At 35.4% G+C, this 21540-nt stretch overlaps 3 protein-coding genes and 1 non-coding gene across 4 annotated transcripts; 2 read left to right on the top strand and 2 right to left on the bottom strand.

Annotated features, from left to right (window-relative positions):
* Positions 1-6770: 6770 nt before the first annotated feature.
* LOC108453126 (RNA demethylase ALKBH10B-like) lies at positions 6771-11653 on the top strand. Its single transcript, XM_017751060.2, has 7 exons — positions 6771-7866; positions 9323-9453; positions 9539-9656; positions 10096-10212; positions 10336-10451; positions 10538-10692; positions 10776-11653. Exons 1-7 carry the CDS (start codon positions 7326-7328, stop codon positions 11260-11262), a joined length of 1665 nt encoding a protein of 554 aa, XP_017606549.1. The 5' UTR covers positions 6771-7325; the 3' UTR covers positions 11263-11653.
* Positions 11654-11790: 137 nt separating this feature from the next.
* LOC108453127 (uncharacterized) lies at positions 11791-13438 on the bottom strand. The gene has a single exon (XM_017751061.2). It carries the CDS (start codon positions 13337-13339, stop codon positions 12008-12010), a length of 1332 nt encoding a protein of 443 aa, XP_017606550.1. The 5' UTR covers positions 13340-13438; the 3' UTR covers positions 11791-12007.
* A 4201-nt stretch (positions 13439-17639) lies between these two features.
* LOC128296656 (uncharacterized) lies at positions 17640-18416 on the top strand. Its single transcript, XM_053032095.1, has one exon. The coding sequence runs from the start codon at positions 17640-17642 to the stop codon at positions 18414-18416; it is 777 nt and encodes a 258-aa protein (XP_052888055.1).
* Positions 18417-21035: 2619 nt separating this feature from the next.
* LOC128279942 (small nucleolar RNA R71) lies at positions 21036-21142 on the bottom strand. The gene has a single exon (XR_008270126.1). It is a non-coding gene; the product is annotated as a small nucleolar RNA R71 (small nucleolar RNA).
* Between the last annotated feature and the right edge of the window lie 398 nt (positions 21143-21540).

Genomic DNA, 21540 nt, shown 5'->3' with positions numbered 1-21540 from the left:
TTGCTGGTTCTAAATCTTTCATTTCAAATTCTTCACTTAGTTGGGCTTTGACCTTTCTTATCTCTCCTTTATCTTTTGCTGCTATCAACATGTCATCAACATAAAGAAGTAGATACACAAAAGAACCATCACTGTTTTTCTTAAAGTAAACACAACTATCTAAACTACTTCTTTTGAAATCATGAGAAGTCATAAAGGAATCAAACCTCTTGTACCACTGTCTTGGTGATTGTTTCAAACCGTAAAGAGACTTTCTCAGCAAGTAAACATAGTCCTCTTTTTCGGAGACTATAAAACCCTCTGGTTGTTGCATGTAAATATTCTCCTCAAGTTCTCCATACAGAAATACAGTTTTGACATCTAACTGCTCAAGCTCCAAATCATGCATGGCCACAATACCAAGCAAAGCTCGAATCGAACTATGCTTAACAACTGGAGAGAACACATCTGTAAAGTCCACTTATGGAATTTGACTATAACCTTTTGCAACAAGCCTTGCTTTATATCTGGGTTCTTCAACTCCTGGAGTCCCTTCTTTCTTTTAAACACCCATTTACAACGAACAGCCTTTTTACCTTTAGGAAGTTTCACAAGGTCCCATGTTCTGTTTTTGTGGAGTGATTTCATCTCTTCTTGCATAGCAAACATCCACTTTTCTGAGTCTTCACAGTTAACCGCCTTAGAATAATTAGATGGCTCTTGATTCGCATCTATATCTTCAGCCACATTTAAAGCATAAGCAACTAGATCAGCCTCGGCATATTTCTTTGGAGGTTTAATTTCTCTTCTAGTTCTATTTTTGGCGATAGAGTATTGTGGTGAAGAAGCAACTCTATTCTCAATTTTTGTTCTGGTTTGAGGAGTTGACTCTGTATTAATCTGATGCCCTACCTGCTTTTGATTTTCTTTATTGGAAGAGTCTTTAAGAGATAAGTTAGGTAGCATAGCAGTTTCATCAAAAACAACATCTCTGCTAATCACAACTTTTCTATATTCAGGACACCATAACTTATACCCTTTTACACCACTTTATAACCAAGAAAACGTATTTAATGGATCTTGGTTCCAATTTTCCATTATCAACATGAGCATACGCAGACACTCAAAAATCTTTAAATCGTAATAATTAGCGTGATTACCGCACCATACCTCTTGTGGAGTCTTTTCTCAATGGCAACGGATGGAGATCGGTTGATTTAAAACATGCAGAGAGGTCGTTCACCAAAATGACTTCGTAAGTTGGCATTTGACAACATACATCGAACCTTCTCCATGATCATTCTGTTCATTCGCTCGCAACACCGCTTTTGTTTGTGGAGTATGACGAATCGTCAAGTGTCTCATAATCCTTCGACTTACACAATCTATTAAACTCATTAGAATGTAATTCTAAGCCATTGTCTCAGACGGAGATATTTTATCTGCTTTTCCGCCTGCTTTTCAATCATAATTTGCCAAGACTTAAATGTGGAAAACACATCGCTTCGCTTCGGAAGAACGTCCAAACTTTTCTGGAAAAATTATCAATAAAGGTTAGCATATATTTAGCTCCACCTCTCGAAGGCACTCTGGATGGCCCCCACAAATCAGAATGAATATACTCCAACGTTCCCTTCGTGTTATGGATTCCTCTAGTGAATCGAACCCTCTTTTGCTTCCCAAAAACATAGTGCTCACAGAAATTCAGTTTGCAAATCCCTTGCCCATCAAGAAGTCCTCTTTTGCTCAATTCTGTCATGCCATTCACACTCATATGCCCTAGGCGCATATGCCAAAGTTTAGTAATATCATCATCTGACAAGGAAGAGGAAGCGACAACTGCATCACCAGTAATAGTAGAACCCTGCAAAACATATAACTTGGCAATCTTTCTCTGACCTTTCATCACAACAAAGGACCCTTTGGAAATCTTTAAAACCCCACTTTCAGCTGTGTATCTATACTTTTTTGAATAAAGAGTACTCAACGAAATTAAATTTCTTTTCAATTCTAGAACATGTCGTACGTCACTAAGTGTTCTGACAACTCCATCAAACATCTTAACTTTAATTGTTCTAACACCTGCGATTTTACACGAAGCATTATTTCCCATCAAAACAACACTTTCAGACACTGTTTCGTAAGTTGTAAACCAATCCCGATTGGGACTTATGTGGAAGGTGCAGCCTGAATCAAGTATCCACTCATCGCTTACTTTAGAATCATTGACAGAAGCGACTAGAAGTTCACCATCGCTGTAATCTTCTAAAACATCAGCTTCACTAGAATCTTCTGGTTGTTTTCCCTTTTGATTCGCAGCCTCCTTTTTAATCTTATTTTGTAGCTTATAACACTCAGATTTAATATGCCATTTCTTCTTGCAGAAGTTACAAGTTTTACCTCTGTTTGAAGACTTTGATCTACCCTTAGATTTACCACGAGGGTTCTGTTCCTGTGTCCTACCACGATCATCATCAGCATTCCGATCTTGTCTCCCACGAACAATGAGACCCTCTCTTTGAGAGTCGGGTTTAACCACAAAATACTTCATCTTATCATACGAGGTTAAAGAATCATAAACCTCATCAACTGTGAGAGACTGCGGCTATATAAAATTGTGTCTCTAAAGGTGGAATAAGATGGGGGCAACGAACAAAGTAGAATCAACCCTAGATCTTCCTTATCATACTGAACCTCCATGGCCTCCAAGTTTGAGAGAATTTCTTTAAACACTGTTAAGTGTTCGTGTACAGACGCGCCTTCCTCCAAATGATGAGCATAAAGACGCTGCTTCATATGCAACTTGCTTGTTAGAGTTTTCGACATACATATTTGTTCTAGCCTCTTCTATAATGCAGCGGTAGTCTTCTCTTTCATCACATCCTGCAAAATTTCGTTGGACAAATGCAGATGTAATTGTGTTAACGCCTTTCGATCCTTATCCTTACGCTTTTTCTCTTCATCTGTTAATGTCGAAGGCATCTTATCTATCCCTAGTAGGGCATCCTCCAGATCCATCTGTGCAAGAACTACTTGCATCTTAATTTGCCATAACGCAAATCTGGTGTTGCAATCTAAAAGCGAAATTTCATACTTCAAAGATGTCATTACCGTGATCGAGATGAACAACCCGGAAGCTCTGATACCAATTTGTGAAAAATAAAATAAAATAAAATAACAAACAAATTTTACGTGGAAACCCTTTCAGGAAAAAAACCACGGGCAAAGGAGAAGAAAATTCACTATGTCGAAAATTTGAATCAATACAAGAGGAATAAACTATGGCTATTTATAGGCTTGTAAAGTCATATTCTAGTAGGATTGAAACACCTTATCCTAATCAATATAAAATAGATGGAGTTTAATAAGGTTTAAAAAATCTTATTCTAAAATAAGATAAAAGAAGATAAAAGAAGATAAAAGAAGTCTAGTTCTATATGAATTTTACTTTTATTTTTTCATCGTATTTTATTTAAATAAAAATTCGGATCACTTAATTCTAACAAAAACAAGAAAAAAGTTATAGTTGAAGTTGTGATATTGAACACTATCAAGTGTCCATTATTAGAGTAGCGAATAACATGATGATTTTGTAATAAATTGAGATAGGTTCCATGACAAGACATCTTTTTTCAACTTCAAATTACACGTATCTGTCCAATGGATGTATTTTCATTACATTCCCAATTTCTATATACATATTTATGAAAATCTAAATAACGATAGAAACGAATCAAACTAAGCCTGTAAGATTTCATTCCCTAATTATTCTACATTCAACAACAATTGGTCAATCGTGTAAAGAATTGTAGTTAAAAAAGGATTTGGTTTTGAACTTTGTGTTATTTTGATGGTAAATATTTTTGCCGTTTTAAATGTGATTTTGGTTAGAGCCGTGTTATTATTAGGAATTTTCTATTTTTTTATTTTAATATTATATTGTAAAGATGGATGCAAGGATTTATTCTAAAAGTAAGTATCCAATGCTAAAATAAACAAATGAAAGACCAACCAATCATGAAAGCGAATGTAAATGGCATGATATTTTAAACTTTAATAATTATTATGACAAATTAAAAAAAAAAAAAAAACAACAAAGAAGACCTAATTAAGGTTGAATCAAGCAGCATAATCCATGTCATCCAACAAAAATAACTTGGAAACAATTAAGGAAACTTCTTATAACTTTTGATTTATTAGATTTGGGAATAAGACAGCTCAACTTATTTTTTTATTAGCTGCAAAACTTTGTAATTTTCTAGTCAAAGTAGTACAAAATCCCCTATGATTGCATTTTAGTTTTTATTTTCTATGGATAAATTAATTTTTATATTTTGATCAATGAGGAAAATAATTTATCTGTTAAAATTGCATCATTAAATATTTATATTGGTGTTGAACCCTCGCTTTTTACACATTTATGTAATTTGATCTCTGCTCTCTTTATTGGAAGAAAATTAAAAATTTGAAACTAATAAGACTAAAGGGTCAACAAGGACTTAACAATTTTAAAAAATCAATTAAACCCTTTTAAAATTTAAAAAAGTATAAAATTTTAAAATTATAAATTTTATTAAAAATAAAAATACCAACCCAATAAAGAGTAGGGTCAATTTTTTTTAAATCTTATGACCATTAGATTTTAATGGATTGGGATTGTTATTTTTAATAAAATTTTTATAATTTTGTTTATAATTTTATGAGTTTTTAAAAATAATTTTAAAAGAGTTTAATTGATTTTTAAACTTGTTACTAAGGGTTTTTGACCTTTTAATCTTACTAGTTTAAAAAATTCTAATATTCTTGCAATAAAAAGTAGAGGTCAAATTGAATAAGTATATAAAATTTGAGGATTAAAATTATTATTATATTTTATATATAAACACCAAAATTAAATGAAGAGACTATTTTTCTCAGTTATCTAATATTCAGTGATTAATTTACTTATTTTTTCAATAAAAGGTTAAAATACAATAAAGATATAGTAATAAAAAAAAAAAAAAAGAAGAAGGAAGAAAACAGTAGCGGGCGGTAAAAGAGAGTGTGTGGCTTGTGATTAGTGGGGGAGGCATTGTCCGTAAATATGTTGGTTAGTTTGGTTCGGTGGCGCACAACAATGGCTGGAGAGCAGGCGCGGAGGGGTTCCTCACTGACCCTTCCCTTGATGGGTCCCGGCGCACCTTACATTCTCTGGTGTATTAAATATGTGCCAACAACGGAGGGTCCGTCGTTAAGTGAACCCCACCACCCTCCTTATAACCAACTCTCTCCCTCTCTAAAATGATGAGAACGTGGAGTGTTGGACCCACACAACATTGCCCACCTTTTGTTTGTCGTCAATGTCCATCATTTTTGTTAGCCCGCCCCCCTTTGGTTCGCCAACTTGCTTCGGTTGGTTGGTTCCTCCTCTATTCACTAACATTTATGAAAAAAATAATAATTAAAATATAAAATAATTTCAAATGTCATATAACACAAACATATAAGAACATGGCATGTCATCTTCTTCACTATTTGCATCCTTTATATTCCCACGTGTTTAATTATAATAGGATTGATTGCAATGTGAGTAAAATGAATAAAAAAACATATGATATATTTTTGATTTTGTAGATAATTAATATACACATCTTTAATTTGGATTGAAGTAAATAATGGGATGCTATAGGAGTAGAGGCCAAGTAAGATAAACGTGATTGATTTATTAATGTCTTAAGATGTTAATTAATCATTTAGGTGTAAAAGCATGGATGCTGTTTCTTTACTTGTCAAACTGGTAGTACCATTAAATTATATTTCAAACATATATGGTAAATAAACATCTCCAATATTTTTGGAGGATGAAATTCAAAATATAAATATAAGGAGAAGATGAAAGGGGGATTCACATATCTAGATTGTAAATGGTGGATCGCGTTTATTAATTGTACCAATACAAGGAAGTAAAGCGGTAAATTTAGCATTTTTGGACCTACCCTGGCGCAGCCCTAGTTTGGTTTGTTAGGAAATTCAAATCTCAAATTAATTTCTACAATTCAACAGACTTTTAATGTTGGAATATCAAAATGACCAATTACTTCAATTTGAAACTTTCATTCTTTTTTACCAAAAATAATAATAAAGAAATTAGGTATCCGAATCAATTTGTCAAATTTAGGACAAGAATATTTCTTTCTAGACCCTCTGAAAAATTATATAAAAGGACAATGAAAATTAAATTACATTTACTATGCACTTTGAAATAAATAATTATCTTTTTGATTTTTGGAATGTGATTTCTTTTTGTAAATAAAAAAAATTCGATTGATAATGCAGATTTGAAATGATTGAAACGTACTATTCTTCTATTTATGAATTGAGATAAATATGATCAAAATGAACTTTCTAATTTATTTTGAATAAGAAAAAAGAATGACGGATGCCCTACGAATGCCATAATTATTATTATTATTATTATTTTTGATTTGATTAAGTTTGACTTAAACCATAAGCCACCCTCATCAAAATTGAGTAAATCTAGTTTTAATTAAAAATTTGATAGTTAATGTAACCAATAATTTTCGCAATAAAGATGTAAATTAGGGAATGAAGCAAAGAAATGATTTTTATTTGCGTTTGTAAAGTGATGTGAAATGTTCCATGGGCATGTGCTAATGGTACTTGTTTTTGTTTCAGGTGGTTGCGTTGGACTTGGGAAAAATAATCAAATATAGAAAAAGATTTTGATTTTTTTTTAACTCTAAAAAAAGCATAGTCAAAACTCTCAACCTCTCCTCTCCTACTGTATTTATTTTAAAAAAAAAAAAAAAGAGAGAGAGAGAGTGTGTATGGTGTTCCCCCAAAGTAAATGTAATACTGGTTAAGGTGATATCTTTGTATTTAGCCATAGAAGATGGTAATTACTCAGCAACATTTAATATTATTCATTCACGGGGTGGAATGGTAATTTCACAATGACTACAGGGTTTTGGAATTTCCATTCCTTCCACTTGGTTAAGCCACGTCACCATCTCCATAGGCTGCCATGTCACCACCTTCTGGGTGGGCACCCACACGTACGGACAAGTCACTCCCTTAAAGCTCCTCAAAATATATAACCCTCTGCCTCTTCTCTAACACCAATACAATAATAAAAAAATACAAAACAAAAACCCATATTGTAGCTTCCACCATCTTGCTTTCAAAGTCTTGTTTTCATTCTCTCAACAATATCAACTGAAATATCGGCCGACAGGTGTTTCTCCCAATACTCAATCTTCGGAGCATCCGGAGAGCCCAGAAGAAAAGTTGTTTCCGGCTTCCTCCTATTTGGTCAAATTAGTAAAGGGAAAGGGTGGACGGTAGAGATGCCAATGGCGGCGGGGGCAGCGACGCCGAGGGAAAGGGTTCAAGCTATGGGACCAGCAGCGGTGGTACCGATGATGCAAGCTGTGCCGGCTGTTGCTGATGTTTTGGCCAAGGACACGATCATTTCTTGGTTCCGAGGGGAATTCGCGGCGGCCAATGCTATCATCGATGCTCTTTGCGGTCATTTGGCGCAGCTTCAAGGAGGGGGCGGTGAAGGATCCGAGTACGAGGCGGTGTTCGCGGCGATCCACAGGAGGCGGTTGAATTGGATTCCGGTGTTGCAGATGCAGAAGTACCACTCCATTGCTGATGTGACGGCGGAGCTGAAACAGGTGACTGCCAAGAAGACCGGAGGAGGAGATGGAATTGGCAAGGAGGAAGTGGAAGGTGGCGGTGGCGGAGGAGGAGAAGACGGCGGTTGTTTGGATGATGAGAAAGAGGAGGAGAAAGTCGCCGAGGAAGTGGTGGAAAATGAAGCAAATGGGGAAGTTGGTGGCGAGGAAGAAGAAGATTCCCCTGACAGTGACATTACTGATTCAGGTAACCTCACGACTAAAAGAAAAAAGTGATTTTCTATTATAAAGTTTGATTGTTTTTCAATTATATACATATTTACATTGATTACGATTTGTTCCTCTGTTGAACTCATTTCTGTTTGATCCTCTGGATCTTGCCTATTTTCTGGGTGTTTCCCTGTTGGAATTTTCAACGGAAAATCGGGCCAAGTTACTGGGATTCCTACGACACTCACTGTGCTTGAAGAAAACAAAACTCTGGCCTTGGTTCTGTTTTCTTCCATTATTGCCAATCGATCAGTTTGGTTACTTGAATTCTTCAAATTTGCTTTCTTTCTTCTTTTTTCCTTTTTTATCAACCAACCAAAAAGACAAGAGAAAAATGTCCCCTTTTTTTGTCTGTTCTAATGGCAGAGAGGCGTAAGGCATTTGAATCTCAATTCTTACGGTGTTTGGTCAAGCGAGAAATTGAATCTCTTTATACCCTTCTTTTTTTCTTTCGTGTAAAAAGGCGCAATCATTTTCCTTCATTTTCCATGTAACCAAACAAAATGATGTATATTTCCAGGTTTGATCAGATATTCAACGTTTCCAGTGCCTTTTCAAAATTTTCTCTGACTTTGAATTCAACGTGGGGATTAGATCATGATGCAGGGTTTTCATTAAAAAAGTAAAAATTTCCGCCCTTTTTCTATAAGATTCTTCAAACTCACGGTTTCCTGGTAAAAAAACCAAAAGAGATGTCGTACTTTTCACGAGATCAAAATTTCCCCCTTTTTTAATTAAAAAGGTGATCTTTTATTAATATGTTTTGCATTAAAAAATGTTTTTAATGATGAAAGAGTAATAGTACAGTAGTCATATACGGTAGGCATGTTCCCGAGGTTTAAGCGACGAGTTTGAGGATTTCGAGGCCAAAACCTTAGAAAAAAACAGAGAAAGGGTTCGGCTGATTCAGTTTTACAGTTAATTTGAGTTCTCCGCCCGGGGATGGTTCCAATGATTTTAATGGTTAGGCGGCTTCTCATCTCAACTGTCTAATCCTCCAACTTTTGCATCATCATGATATCACGTGGACCGTGCTGTTTGCTTGGGGTTAGTTGTAGGAGGGGATTCACCTGAATTTCTCAACTAAACTTGCTCGACTCGAGCTGAGTCGACTCGGTTGACTGAGTTTGCTTTTCCCTGGTCATGTCGCCCTTTTGAGCGAGCGATCCAATGATGATCGAATTGAATTCCACGACAGGAAAAAAGGAAAAAAAGAGAGTAAATTTGGTATTGTTTGGAAAGCAGGTTATGGTATCCGACATGAGGACAAGCTGCAGTTTATTCTGTCCTTTTGATGTACCTATCCAAACCTTTTTGTTCCAACTTCGAAATTAGTGTTCTAAAGGCCAATTTAATTAAAAGATAACACAGCTAAGTCCTACGTTAGAACTAATATTATTTTTTTAATAATAATTCAATAAAAAAAAATGAAGGGTCACAGGAAATTCAACATGTTGAGGAAAACATCGACATTTGTTCTAACCATGAAGAATGTGATGCACGCCCTTCTCAAATCAAGCTGACGAAAGGTTTTTCTGCCAAGGAACATGTAAAGGGCCACATGGTGTGTTCATTTTTTTTTACTTATTTACTGATACCTGTAATAAGATATCTCGTTTTTTATTTATTTACCGATATCCGTAATGCAGGTGAATGTTGTGAAAGGATTGAAGTTGTATGAGGACGTGTTCACCGAGTCGGAGATGGCTAAGCTGAGTAACTTGATGAGTGAACTTCGATCTTCCGGCCAGAATGGGGAATTGTCAGGTGCCATCCCACTTTAAAGCCTTGCCGAATTGAGCCTGTTTTAGAAATATTATGATGAAGATTTGAAATAGTTATCCCTTCTGTTGTAGCTTAGTTTGAAACAGGTATAGTTTGATTCATGTTTCTGCTTGATGAATTCAATGATTACCATAACTTATACTGGCTGTAGCCAAGTACTTCAAAAGAGGTCAATTTAGTTTTAGGGGTTTAGATTTGAAGTTCGTTGGGGGTGCGTTACGTGTTTATACAATGGTTGGTTGCCTTTTTCCTTTTCTTGTTTCATGTTTTAACAGGTTACCATCTTAAAGAATTTGTAGTGTGGATTGTTCATTTCATTAATCCGCAATTGCTTGTTTCAAGTGATATTCGACGAGAGACGTTTTGTCCGAGTCTCTGTTTAATCAACTTCCTACTGATTCTGCTTTTCTGGATGACTAAGGTGAGACTTTCATTTTATTCAACAAACAAATTAAAGGAAACAAGCGAGAGCTGATTCAGTTCGGTGTTCCGATTTTCGGACACATAAAGGAGGAGCCGACAAGTAACAACCAAACTAGTAAGGCCCACCGCTGTGATACAGTGGTTCTGTTTGGTTTCTCTGGTTTCTTAATTTGTTCTTGATCCCTTGTGAATACTGTCAAGTACCTTTAATCAGCCCTTTCTTTCTAATGTTTTACAGTCAACATCGAACCGATTCCTGCTCTGCTTCAAGATGTCATAGAGCACTTGATCCAATGGCAACTTATACCTGAATATAAGAAACCAAATGGCTGCATCATTAACTTCTTTGATGAGGTATACTTTTTTCACCTTTCTCGGCTATTTGTTCTGCGTACAATATCACCTAGGATAGAAGTTGTAGTTATGTTCCTTTAATGCAGGATGAATATTCACAACCTTTTCTTAAACCACCACATTTGGAGCAACCTATCTCCACTCTTCTCCTATCTGAATCGACAATGGCTTTCGGTCTAACTCTTACGAGTGATAGTGAAGGGAACTATAGAGGGCCACTCCAACTTCCATTGAAAGAAGGGTATCTCAAGAGTATATTCATTTGATTTGTCCTTCAGATTGGGCTGTCTCCCTCTTATCTTGTATTTTACTGTTGTTCTACAGGTCTCTTTTAGTTATGAGGGGAAATAGCTCTGACATGGCAAGGCATGTGATGTGCCCGTCTCCAAACAAGAGGGTCAGCATTACCTTCTTCCGAGTCCGGCCCGATATTAATCATCAGTCACCGCCAACTACTCCCCAGTCTGGTGCCATGACTCTATGGCAACCAGGAGTACCAGGTCCATATGCAATGTCAAATGGAGTTCTTAGTGGCTACGAGGCACTTGATACAATGCCAAAATGGGGAGTCCTTCGTGCTCCTGTTGTCATGCTAGCGCCTGTGCGCCCAGTGGTAGTGAGCCCCAGAAAACTTCCTCGTGGAGGTACAGGGGTCTTCTTGCCCTGGACTATGGGATCAAAAAAACACACCAAGCACCTTCCACCGCGAGCCCAGAAAGGAAGAATGCTCGCATTACCTTCTGCTGTCGAAACACACGTTTCAGAGTCTACTTCTGAACCAAGCAACAATCTCAAAGGGAAATTAGAGTAAGTTAAAGCTTAAGGCAACAGCCCTAGGGCCAAAGCAACATGAATCCTCATACTTCTCGCTCTGAAAGAGCATTTACTTACTGTACAAATGCGGCTCAAGTGCTGTAATGTTTGTTTTTCCCCCTTTTTTTTTTCTTCCCTCTGCAAGTTTAGATCCTAGCCATTATTACAATACCTGTTGAACATCATGGTAGGGCTTTAGAGGTAGTTTGAGCTTTAAGTTTGAGTGTGAATTAGCTCTACTGACGACTTCCGGGATTTTGTATCAAGTTATCCAAGTTATTTATATTTTAATCTTCTTTTACAGACAGATGGTATTAGTTTACTTTTTGGTTATGTAATTCATATCTTTACCATCTATAAAACTGATATTTTTGTTCTTTCTTACCAAAGCCAGGCTTCAACATAGCATCATCAAACCTGGAACTGGAAATGTTGTTTCCCCACCTCATGTAGCCCTGCATAAATTACGAACAGGCAACCAGAGTATTTCATGAATGGTTCTGGAAATAAATGAAAATCATATCAATTATGAACATTTATTTCTTCAATTTCATTTCAATCAAGTGTTAAAAGCTACACAATCATAGAAGATAATTTGCGTTTCAAATGAAAAAGGAAAATGAATCCTCCGCATTATAAAACACTTGCAGGGGACAAACAGTAGAATGCTTTATATGCAGATGAAATGAATTCTATGGGTAACAAACATCAACAATTTTCATCAAGCTTTAACCGGTTTGTCATCAATCTTCAATATCCCAGCTCAAATCCTCATCTTCTTCTGCAGTACTAAGTCGCTTTCTCAAATCAGCTCTATTTGAAATTGAGTTACCACCATGAGTCGCTTTCATATCATCAATGCTACTGAGATCCTCGATTTCATCCCACCCAGGATCCTCCTCACCAGGCATTGAAGGGCGGCTTGACAAACCATTGTCATTACTGGATTTCTTACGATCATCTTGCTCTTCGGGAGCTACTTTCTCTACTGATTTCGACACTGAATTTTCCTTGGATACCCCATCATCCTTCTCTGAATTAACTTTCTCGGTCACCACATTGCCAAAACTTGATTTTTCATCAGCATGTCCCTTCTTTTCTGCATCATCACTCTCCACTCTCAGTTCCTCAACAGGATTCTTTTCCTTATCCTTCTCAACTTTCTCAACTTGCTCCTTATTCGCTGGAAAATCACCATTAGATTCCAAATTCACAGCTTTTTCTTCCACAATTTCATCATCTTTCTTCAAAATCGGGTTCGACCCGACATTTTTAACATCCACCTCTTCATCATCATCGTCATCAACATCCCAACTCAACTCCTCATCCTCATCGTCCCTTGAAATTGCTCTCTTAACAAGCTTAACCCTCATATCCTCTGCTAGCTGAAGCTTATAAACCCTATAAAAATACCTACACCAAAACGTCTCTTGATCAATCCCATCTGAAACACCACCAACCCTTTTATAAATACTCTCTATTTCCCCATTCTCTTCCATCAATCTCTCAACGTCTCCCTTCTTATCTTCCAAATTGAACCCTGATTTCCACTTCTTATAATCCTCGAAATCCTCCGGCTCTTCACCGTAAGTACTAATATCTCCTTGAATTGCCCTTAATTGAGCATCGAATCGGCTGTACCCTCTCGAGTTCAAACCACTTTGAGTACTGAAACTTCTGCTATTGCTTTCGGAGGAAGGTGAATCAGATTCGTTACTGGCAGCTAGGATTACATCTCTGCCTTGATTGATGATCTGAACCGTTCCTTTTAAAACTGTGCTCCCTAACTCGTCAATTGCGTGCCCAACGTTGCCTAACGAGCCTTGCGCTACCTCAATTTCATTTTTCAGGCCCGTCCCGAATTCCTGGAGATCGCGACGGTAGACTTCGATTACGGATTCCGATCTGCTCGCAATCGTTTTGACCAGATCGCCGAAGCTCCACCCGGTAGGGTTGGAATCGGACTGCTTAGGAGGGGAATCGGGAGCAGAGTCTTGGTCTTTCAGGGAATTGGATTCAGATTCGGGATCAGGAGGGTACGGATCGTCCGCGAAAATTGACTTGAAGAAATCCATTAAGAAAAGTTAGGGTTTATCTCAGGATGGGGATAAGAATTGATTAGGAATTTGGGGGTCTTTTTCGGCAAGATGTGAAATCAAACGGCAGTTGAAAATTATAAATTTGAGGGAAGAAAGGCATAATTCCGATTATAGTCCTTCAACTATGTTAACATTTGAGATTTAATTTTTTATTTGCCATAATTTAATCCTATACTTTTATAACGTTACTATTACTTAATTATAAAACAATATGGAATTTCTTTAATTAATTCATCATGCAAATTTCTCCGCGCATTAAATAGTTTTTTTTGAGATAACAAGATATAACTTAGTATTGGCTAAATTACTCATATATGTAAAAAAGAGTTTTTTTTTTACTTTTTTCGAAAATTGAAGGAATAGATCGTTTTTAATAAATAAATAAATAATTTTAATTTTTATTTTTAATTCATCTTTTAATTAATAATTTTTATTTATAAAATCAAATTATAATTATGTAATTTATAATAAAAATATATATTTTACATATACAATGTTAAAATATTTGAAATTAATAATTTCTTTATATATCATACAAACATCAACTATTCTTTTTCATATATTTTTCTTTATATATAATATTTATATGTCAAATATTTATTTTCTCCATGGTGGATATGGTGATTTCTAATATTATAAAATGAAATAATTATTTCAAATATAATTATTATTTTTATATGTAAAACATTTCAAATCTCATTGTTTTTCCATCTACATTGTGGGTATGATATTTCAAATATTTTATATGTGCAATATTTCAATTTATCATTTCAAATGTCATTATGTTTATATGTGAAATATTTAAATACACATACAAATATATATATATATATATATATATATTGTAACAAATCTAATTTTTAATAGTGTCGAAACAATAATTCAAGATCACTAAATCTTAAAATGAGTTTTAAAATTAAATAAATAAATACCTATGAGTCAAGAGTGATGGAGGAAGAATTTTTGGATTAGTGAATTTTGTGATTTTAAAAGAAATTAAAAGTAAATTGGGTCTAAAACGAGGTATCGAGACCTTGAACTCATAAACCGAGTCATAAATATTTTCAAAAATATTAATGGAGTATCATTGAAATAGTATTAAAATTTTGTTAGAAAATTTTAACATTTGGATAGCCAATTGGTTAAAAAGGGCTAAATTGAAAAAGGTACAAAATTAGTTAATTAGTGATTAAAAAGCTTAAGTAACTAATGAGGAGGGTTTTAAAAGGCAAATAAACCCAAATAAAATGGGCTGGACGATTTGGGCATAAGAATTAGCAAGAAAATAAGGAGAAACAAGGGCAAAATTGAAAATTTTGCAAATTAAACATATAAAACAAAGAGTAAATTGAAAATCTAGAGATATCTTCACAATTCATCAGCAAAAATGCCATAGGAGGTCTGGAAAAAGCTGGTTTTTTCATATTTTCATATCATGTGAGTTCAATTCTTGCTATTTCTTTAAAATTCTTCATGATTTATGCCTTTTACAACTCGGTCCTACTATTAAATTCATTAGTTTTGATTTAATGGATGAAATTGAAAGTTACCATGGTTGAGTACTGGAAGTTTATGATGAATAAACATGGGTTTGAAGTTTTAATTTTGTTAAAAAAATGGGTATATTAAATGTTTTTGTTTAGAAATCGATTTTTAGGACTTAATTGTGAAAAGTTGAGTATTAAGGTTTGATGCTGAAATTCTGATTTGAAAAGGTTGTGAAGTAGTTTAAGATGATAGAATAAAATGCTAATTGAGGAAAAATCAGCTCAATTGGGGGGTGAGTTGAGCAGGGACTAAATTGTAAAAATTGTAAAATTTCAGGTAAATATGTAATTTTAAAATTTGAAGGGCATAAAGAATGAATTGAATTGGAATTGAAGTAGATGCTGATGAGTAAATAATTTTATATTCTAGATCAAGTTCGGAAGATAAACGAGGAAAATGAAAAGTTGTCGAATAGTCCCTGAAATATTACAACTTTTACAAATTGGCTCAGGTAAATTCATATGGTTGAATTGTGCGATAATTTGTTAAATTAGAAATGATGTGATGTCATCTACATGTTGTTATTGTATTGTTAATAATGTGAAACATTATAAAGATTGGATTGGAAGTTCAAATTGAGGAAAACGTAGGATTGGGTACGTTTGTGTTGTAACAAGTGATGAATTGACGGATAAGACCATGGTTAATCCATGGCAAAGTTATGATACATAGGTATGGTATTTTCCATACTGATCTATGATATATAGGTATGGTATTTTCCATACTGAGCTATAATACGTAGGTATGGTATTTCCCATACCGAGTTGTGAAACGTAGGTATGATATTAACCATACTGAGTTGTCAATCGTGGCATTGAGTAAACGACGTACTCAAATCCGTAAGTCGTCCCTTAATTTGACATGTGTGGGTAAGTGATAGTTGAGGTTAAGTGTTGAACTATGAATTGATATTTGGGTATTGAGCTCAATTGAGTGAACTCATCGTTTGAAATTGTATTTGGCAGGAATTGAATATTTAATATTATTTATTGAATTGTTTGTGAATCTTGGTGAGATTGTTAATATGAATCTATGAACTTATTAAGCCCCTAACGCTTACTTTTTGTGTTAATGGTTCTTGTAGATTTGCGTGATATCGATGGATCGGATCAACACATCAGGAAACACTATCTAGAGTTACACCGGTAGATTTTGAATACAAATTTTGATTTGTATGGCATGTATAGGACAGGGTTGAAGGATGTAGTTTTGAAGTTTGATATTTGTATTTCTAAATATCTATGTTTTGAAGCTATTTTGGTAAGGTAATGAGTGAAACCATTTTTACAAATTAGAATAAAATAGTAGTATTATGGTATGTTGGTAGATGAAAAACTTGTGTTTTGGTTGATTTGGTTGATTGATTTGGACATATTTGTGTATTTAAAGGTTATGTGCAGATGAAATATAGAAAGGGTGAGAAATGTGGTCTTAAAATGGCTTATTATCGTCCATACGGGTAGACACACGGCTTGCCCTATGGACATGTGTTGTAGCTGTGTGTCCCCTGCACCTTAAAATTTAGAAGCAGAATGCTCTGAATTAAGCACAAGGGTAGAGACATGGGCATGTGTCTTAGCCGTGTAGGTAACATGGTCTTAGACACGGCCATGTGATTTGACCGTGTAAAACCTGCACTTAAATTGTAAAATTTAAAATAACCACATGGCCTAACACACGGGCGTGTGAGCCATGTATGTGTGAAAAATTTTGTATTTTGTGAAAATTTCTCTAAGACTCCGAATAAGTACCGATTCGATTCTAATATTCATATTGGGCCTCGAGAGTCCATTTAAGAGATGGTTTGAATGTTTTCATTTATGAATGGTAAATTTGAATCAAGATAGTTATACATATTCAGTTATCCTCAGTAATACTCTGTAACCCTATTTTAGCGGCGGATATGGGTTAGGGGTGTTACATTTATTGGTATCAGAGCTTAGGTTTTGTTGACTCTCAGAACAATTGTGATGAGTAAAGTATTTAGAAATACATGCCATGTAAATCTGTGATAGTTTGATGTGTATGATCCGATCTAATTCTTATTATTTTTATAGATTATAAAAGATGCTGGATAGATCTGAACGTGTTGAACAGAAAGAAGCTAACAGTAGAGTGCAGACTTCATAACAAGGAACGAGTAGTGATGTTTCAATTTTTTTGATGCGAGAACAAGAACTTAAAAACATGATTTATGGAGTTATGAATCAGTGGTATATGGAAACTATGCAAGAAAGAAGTCAGGCTCAACCACCTCTACCCCCTACTGCACCACCTGTGGTACCCCCAGTTGCTCTTTCACCTTCTCCAACAACTGAATCCAGTAAATGTTTTCCGATTGAAAAGCTCAGGAAGTTTGGAGCTGAGAAATTCTGAGGTAGATCGGATGATGACCTTGTAAAAGCTGAGTGCTGATTACAAAGTCTAGTAAGAATTTTTAAACAAATGGCTTGTTCCCCAGATGATTATCTAAGATGTGCCGTCTCTCTATTAAAAGAAGAAGCATACAATTGGTGAGAAACTGTGGAAACGATAGTACCTGAAGAGAAGCTTACTTGGGAATTTTTCCAGAGTGAGTTTAAAAAGAAATATGTGGGTAAAATATACCTAGACAAGAAAAGAGAGAATTTCTCGATCTATGACAGGAAAATCGAACGGTGGCCGAATATGAAAAAGAATTTGTATACTTGAGAAATATGCTCGAAATATCGTGTTGATTGAAGAAGAGATGTGTATTAGATTCGAAGAAAGACTGAATGATGAGATAAGAATGATAATTGGAGGCGTAGAAATTCAGGAATTTATTACTTTGTCAAATAGGGATAAGAAATTGGAGGAGGTGTATAACAGAAAGATACAAAGAGATAGAAGAAATAGAGAATCATTCAAGAGGAGTTCTTCTAAAACGATCTCAGCTGCTCTAGTTAAAAAGTTTAGAGATGATTTTAGCCAACCTACTTCAACTCTTGAAAGATCGGGTAAAAGTAAAATAACTGAGCGAAATGGGGGAGTAACTATTAAACCTGTAGCCAGTGTTAGCAGTGTACAAAATTCTCCCAAGCCAAGATGCAAAGAATGTGGAAGATTTCATAGTGGTGAATGTTGGGGCAGAACAGGAGCTTGTTATAGGTCTGGGAGTACTTATCATTTTATTCAAGACTGCCCCAAATTGTTAAAAGAAGAAGAGGAACAAAAAGAGAAACAAATGGCTACCCCTCAAAAGGTTAAATGTTCGAGTCAAAGTAGTGCAACGGCAACTGTCTGCTCGAGAATGAGTTCTGCTGCTCGATTAGAAGCTCAAGCACCTACACGTACATATGCTATTCGAGCAAGAGAAGAGGCTAAAGCCCCAGATGTGATAGCTGATAATTTCTATCTTTTTAATGATTTTGTGTATGCATTAATTGATCCTGGATCTACACATTCTTATATTTGCACTGCATTAGCATCAGAAAAGAAACTATGTGCAAGTTACAAACCCATTAGGACAAAGTGTGTTAGTTAATTTAATATGTCGAAATTGTCCATTGAAAATATAAGGTTGTGAATTCCCTGCTGATTTGATATTGTTACCTTTTCGAGAATTTGATGCTATTTTGGGAATGGACTAGCTAACAAAACATGATGCTATAGTGAACTATCGAGAGAAATTGATTGATTTGAAAAACAAGGCAAGAGAAGTAATTTCGACTGAGTTCGAAAATATAAAGTAATTTTCAATTCAAAAATTGGTACGGAAAGGTAATGAAGCATATCTGGCTTACATCCTTGATACTCGAGGTTTTGGACCAAAGCTAGAACAGTTTCCAATTGTCAATGAATTTGCTGATGTCTTTCCTAAAAAATTGCCAGGTTTGCCATCAGATCATGAAGTTGAGTTTGTGATTGATGTAATCCCGGGAACAGCTCCAATATTTATAACATCGTACAGAATGACATCGACGGAATTAAAAGAGTTGAAGATTCAGTTGCAAGAATTATTAAATAAGGGGTTTATCAGACTGAGTACATCTCTTTAGGGTGCACCTGTTTTGTTTGTGAAAAAGTGATAAACCGTAATTTATACATATTTTTATCCCATGCTTAGCACATTTATGGATGATTTCTCCTTAGATTTGGTGAATTCGATGTCCTAATCCTTTAATTTCATGTTTTATACTTAGGTGAGCATAGGAGAGTAAAAAGAGCGAGAAACGGGCTGAAAACGGAAAATCAACACGGCCTGGACTCCCTCACACGGGCGTGTCACACGGACGTGTCCATTTGGCAAGATCGAAGAACGACTTATATGGGTAGACTACACGGCCGTGCCTATTCAATAGCCTTGATCGCGGGTTGGAGTAATCGCACACGGGCGTGTCCTAGCCGAGCCCAAATTTAGTCCTATTCGAAAAAGGCCAATTTTTAGGGCTCTTAGGCATTCAAAATCCTATTTAAACACCTGAGGAGGCACTTAGAAGGGGGACGCAGAGTAAGAAGTAAAGAATTACTCAAGGAAAGCCGATTGATCCATCTCAAAAGCCGGATTCATCATCAAGACTGAAGATCTCCCTTCAAGTTCCTTCAGGAGTTTTGGGTTTTCTTATGTTTTGTTATCTTTATGCTTTTGAGATGTTTTCTTTCATAAGTATGAACTAAACCCCCTAAATAGCTAAGGGGAATGAAACCTAAGACAGATCTTTTTATTATTATCTGAATTGTATGATAAATATTTGACTTGTTCTTAATTATGTGTTCTTAATTCTTGTTTTAATATTTTAGGATATTGATTCAAGTTAATGCTCTTATTCAGAGGAGGAATAGACCCTGTCTAAGAGTAAAATTGTCATAATTAAGTGGATTTGATTGCGTGCCTAGAGATAGTGTGACAAGATTTTGCCGGATTAGGGTGAAACCTAATAAGGGAATCCATAGATCGAGTTAATGCAATTCTAGGGTGTTAATTAGAAAGAGATTTCAATTATTCAACCTAGGGTTAGACGTTATTAGTCTCGAGAGAGAGAATAATATAACTTAGGGATTTCATGGATCGAGTCAAATGAATAAATCGTCTGATTCAGAGTCAAATAACAAGTGAATTCTAGGTGGATTTTTCCTTAGATATTGTCTTAATCAATCAAATTTTCCCAAAAGTATTTTCCCAAATTTTCTTTCTGTGCATTATTAGTTTAGTAGTTAGTTTAGATAACCAAACCTTTTAATTTTTAGGCTAGATAATAAAAAGGAAGTAAATACTAGTACTCGTGGTTCCTTTGGGTTCAACAATCCGGTCTTGTTGAACTATACTCTTGTTCGATAGGTGCACTTGCCTTAATCGTGATAATAAGTTAGTCTCAAGAACGATTCATTCATAAATCTTTAAAACCTGTTGCAAATGTCACGTATCAAGTTTTTGGCGTCATTGCCAGGGAACTAGGTTATTAGAAATGCTTGATTTTTATTACTTTAGCCATTTTATTTTTATTGCAATTCAAATTTTATTTTTTATTTTTATTTTTTAAATTTTCTTTTCTAATTTTTCATTTATTTTCTTTTGATAGGTTTTTCTAGTTTATGACCAGAAGAAACTCGTCAGGACTACTACTTTTTGACGGTAAGATTGACCGTACAATTCACAGAAACCGAAAAAAATAAGGTAAAGCTTAAAATACACAGTGGAGGAGTAAGAGGACGATACTTCAACCACAACCAAGGAGATGGCTGAAAACCAAGAAAATCCACTACCTCCTGCGATTGCTGCTAATCAGAATCCTGCTTCGCGTACTATACATGATTATGCTAAACCTTCTTTAACGAGAACTGAATCGAGCATAGTTAGGCCTACTGTTGCTGCAAATACTTTTGAACTGAAACCTAACACCATTCAAATGATCCAACAGTTTGTTCAATTTGATGGTTTGCAGGACGAGGATCCCAACGCTCACTTGGCAAATTTCTTAGAGTTTTGCGACACTTTAAAATCAACGACGTTTCTGATGATGCCATTCGCCTTCCATTGTTTCTCTTTTCGTTGAAGAATAAGGCTAAACAGTGGTTGAACTCATTACCACGAGGGTCAATCACTACTTGGGAACAAATGACCGAAAAGGTTTTAATTAAATATTTTCCGCTGGCTAAAACAACTAAGTTGAGGAATGACATTTCTTCCTTTATGCAAATGGATCTAGAAACACTCTATGATGCATAGGAGAGATACAAGGATCTTTTGAAAAGATGCCCTCACCATAGGTTACCACTTTGGCTATAGGTTCAGATGTTTTACAACGGTGTGAACCCCTCAACGAGGCAACTCATCGACATAGCCGCCGGTGGAACTTTGAATAGAAAAACACCTGAGGCGGCTTATGAATTTATTAAGGAGATGTCACTGAATAACTATCAGTGGCAAGTTATGAGGATAAAGCTGACGAAAGCAGCCGGTGTTTTCAACCTCGATGCAGTTGCTATGCTATCTAACCAAGTAGAACTCTTAAATAAAAAGATTGACAGCTTGTGTGGTTCTACTCAGGTACATCCAGTGATGAGGTGCGATTCGAATGGAGGAGGAGGAACAAGTCCAATATATGGGTAACAATAATTCTAGACCCCAAAATAACCCGTATAGTAACACTTATAATGCAGGTTGGAGG

This window comes from Gossypium arboreum, chromosome 8 (genome assembly GCF_025698485.1).
Source record: "Gossypium arboreum isolate Shixiya-1 chromosome 8, ASM2569848v2, whole genome shotgun sequence".
Classification (NCBI taxonomy): Eukaryota; Viridiplantae; Streptophyta; class Magnoliopsida; order Malvales; family Malvaceae; genus Gossypium; species Gossypium arboreum.
The sequence above is the reverse complement of the archived record's forward strand: the minus strand, read 5'-3'. Positions and strand labels throughout refer to the sequence as shown.

Bases quoted from the DNA above. Each gene is read 5' to 3' on its own strand.
- LOC108453126 (XM_017751060.2), top strand. From the start codon at position 7,326: ATGCCAATGGCGGCGGGGGCAGCGACGCCGAGGGAAAGGGTTCAAGCT. The intron at 7,867-9,322 runs GTAACCTCACGA...AAAAAAATGAAG, and splicing joins CAGTGACATTACTGATTCAG to GGTCACAGGAAATTCAACAT. The intron at 9,657-10,095 runs GTGCCATCCCAC...TGGATGACTAAG, and splicing joins CCAGAATGGGGAATTGTCAG to GTGAGACTTTCATTTTATTC.
- LOC108453127 (XM_017751061.2), bottom strand. From the start codon at position 13,339: ATGGATTTCTTCAAGTCAATTTTCGCGGACGATCCGTACCCTCCTGAT.
- LOC128296656 (XM_053032095.1), top strand. From the start codon at position 17,640: ATGTGTATTAGATTCGAAGAAAGACTGAATGATGAGATAAGAATGATA.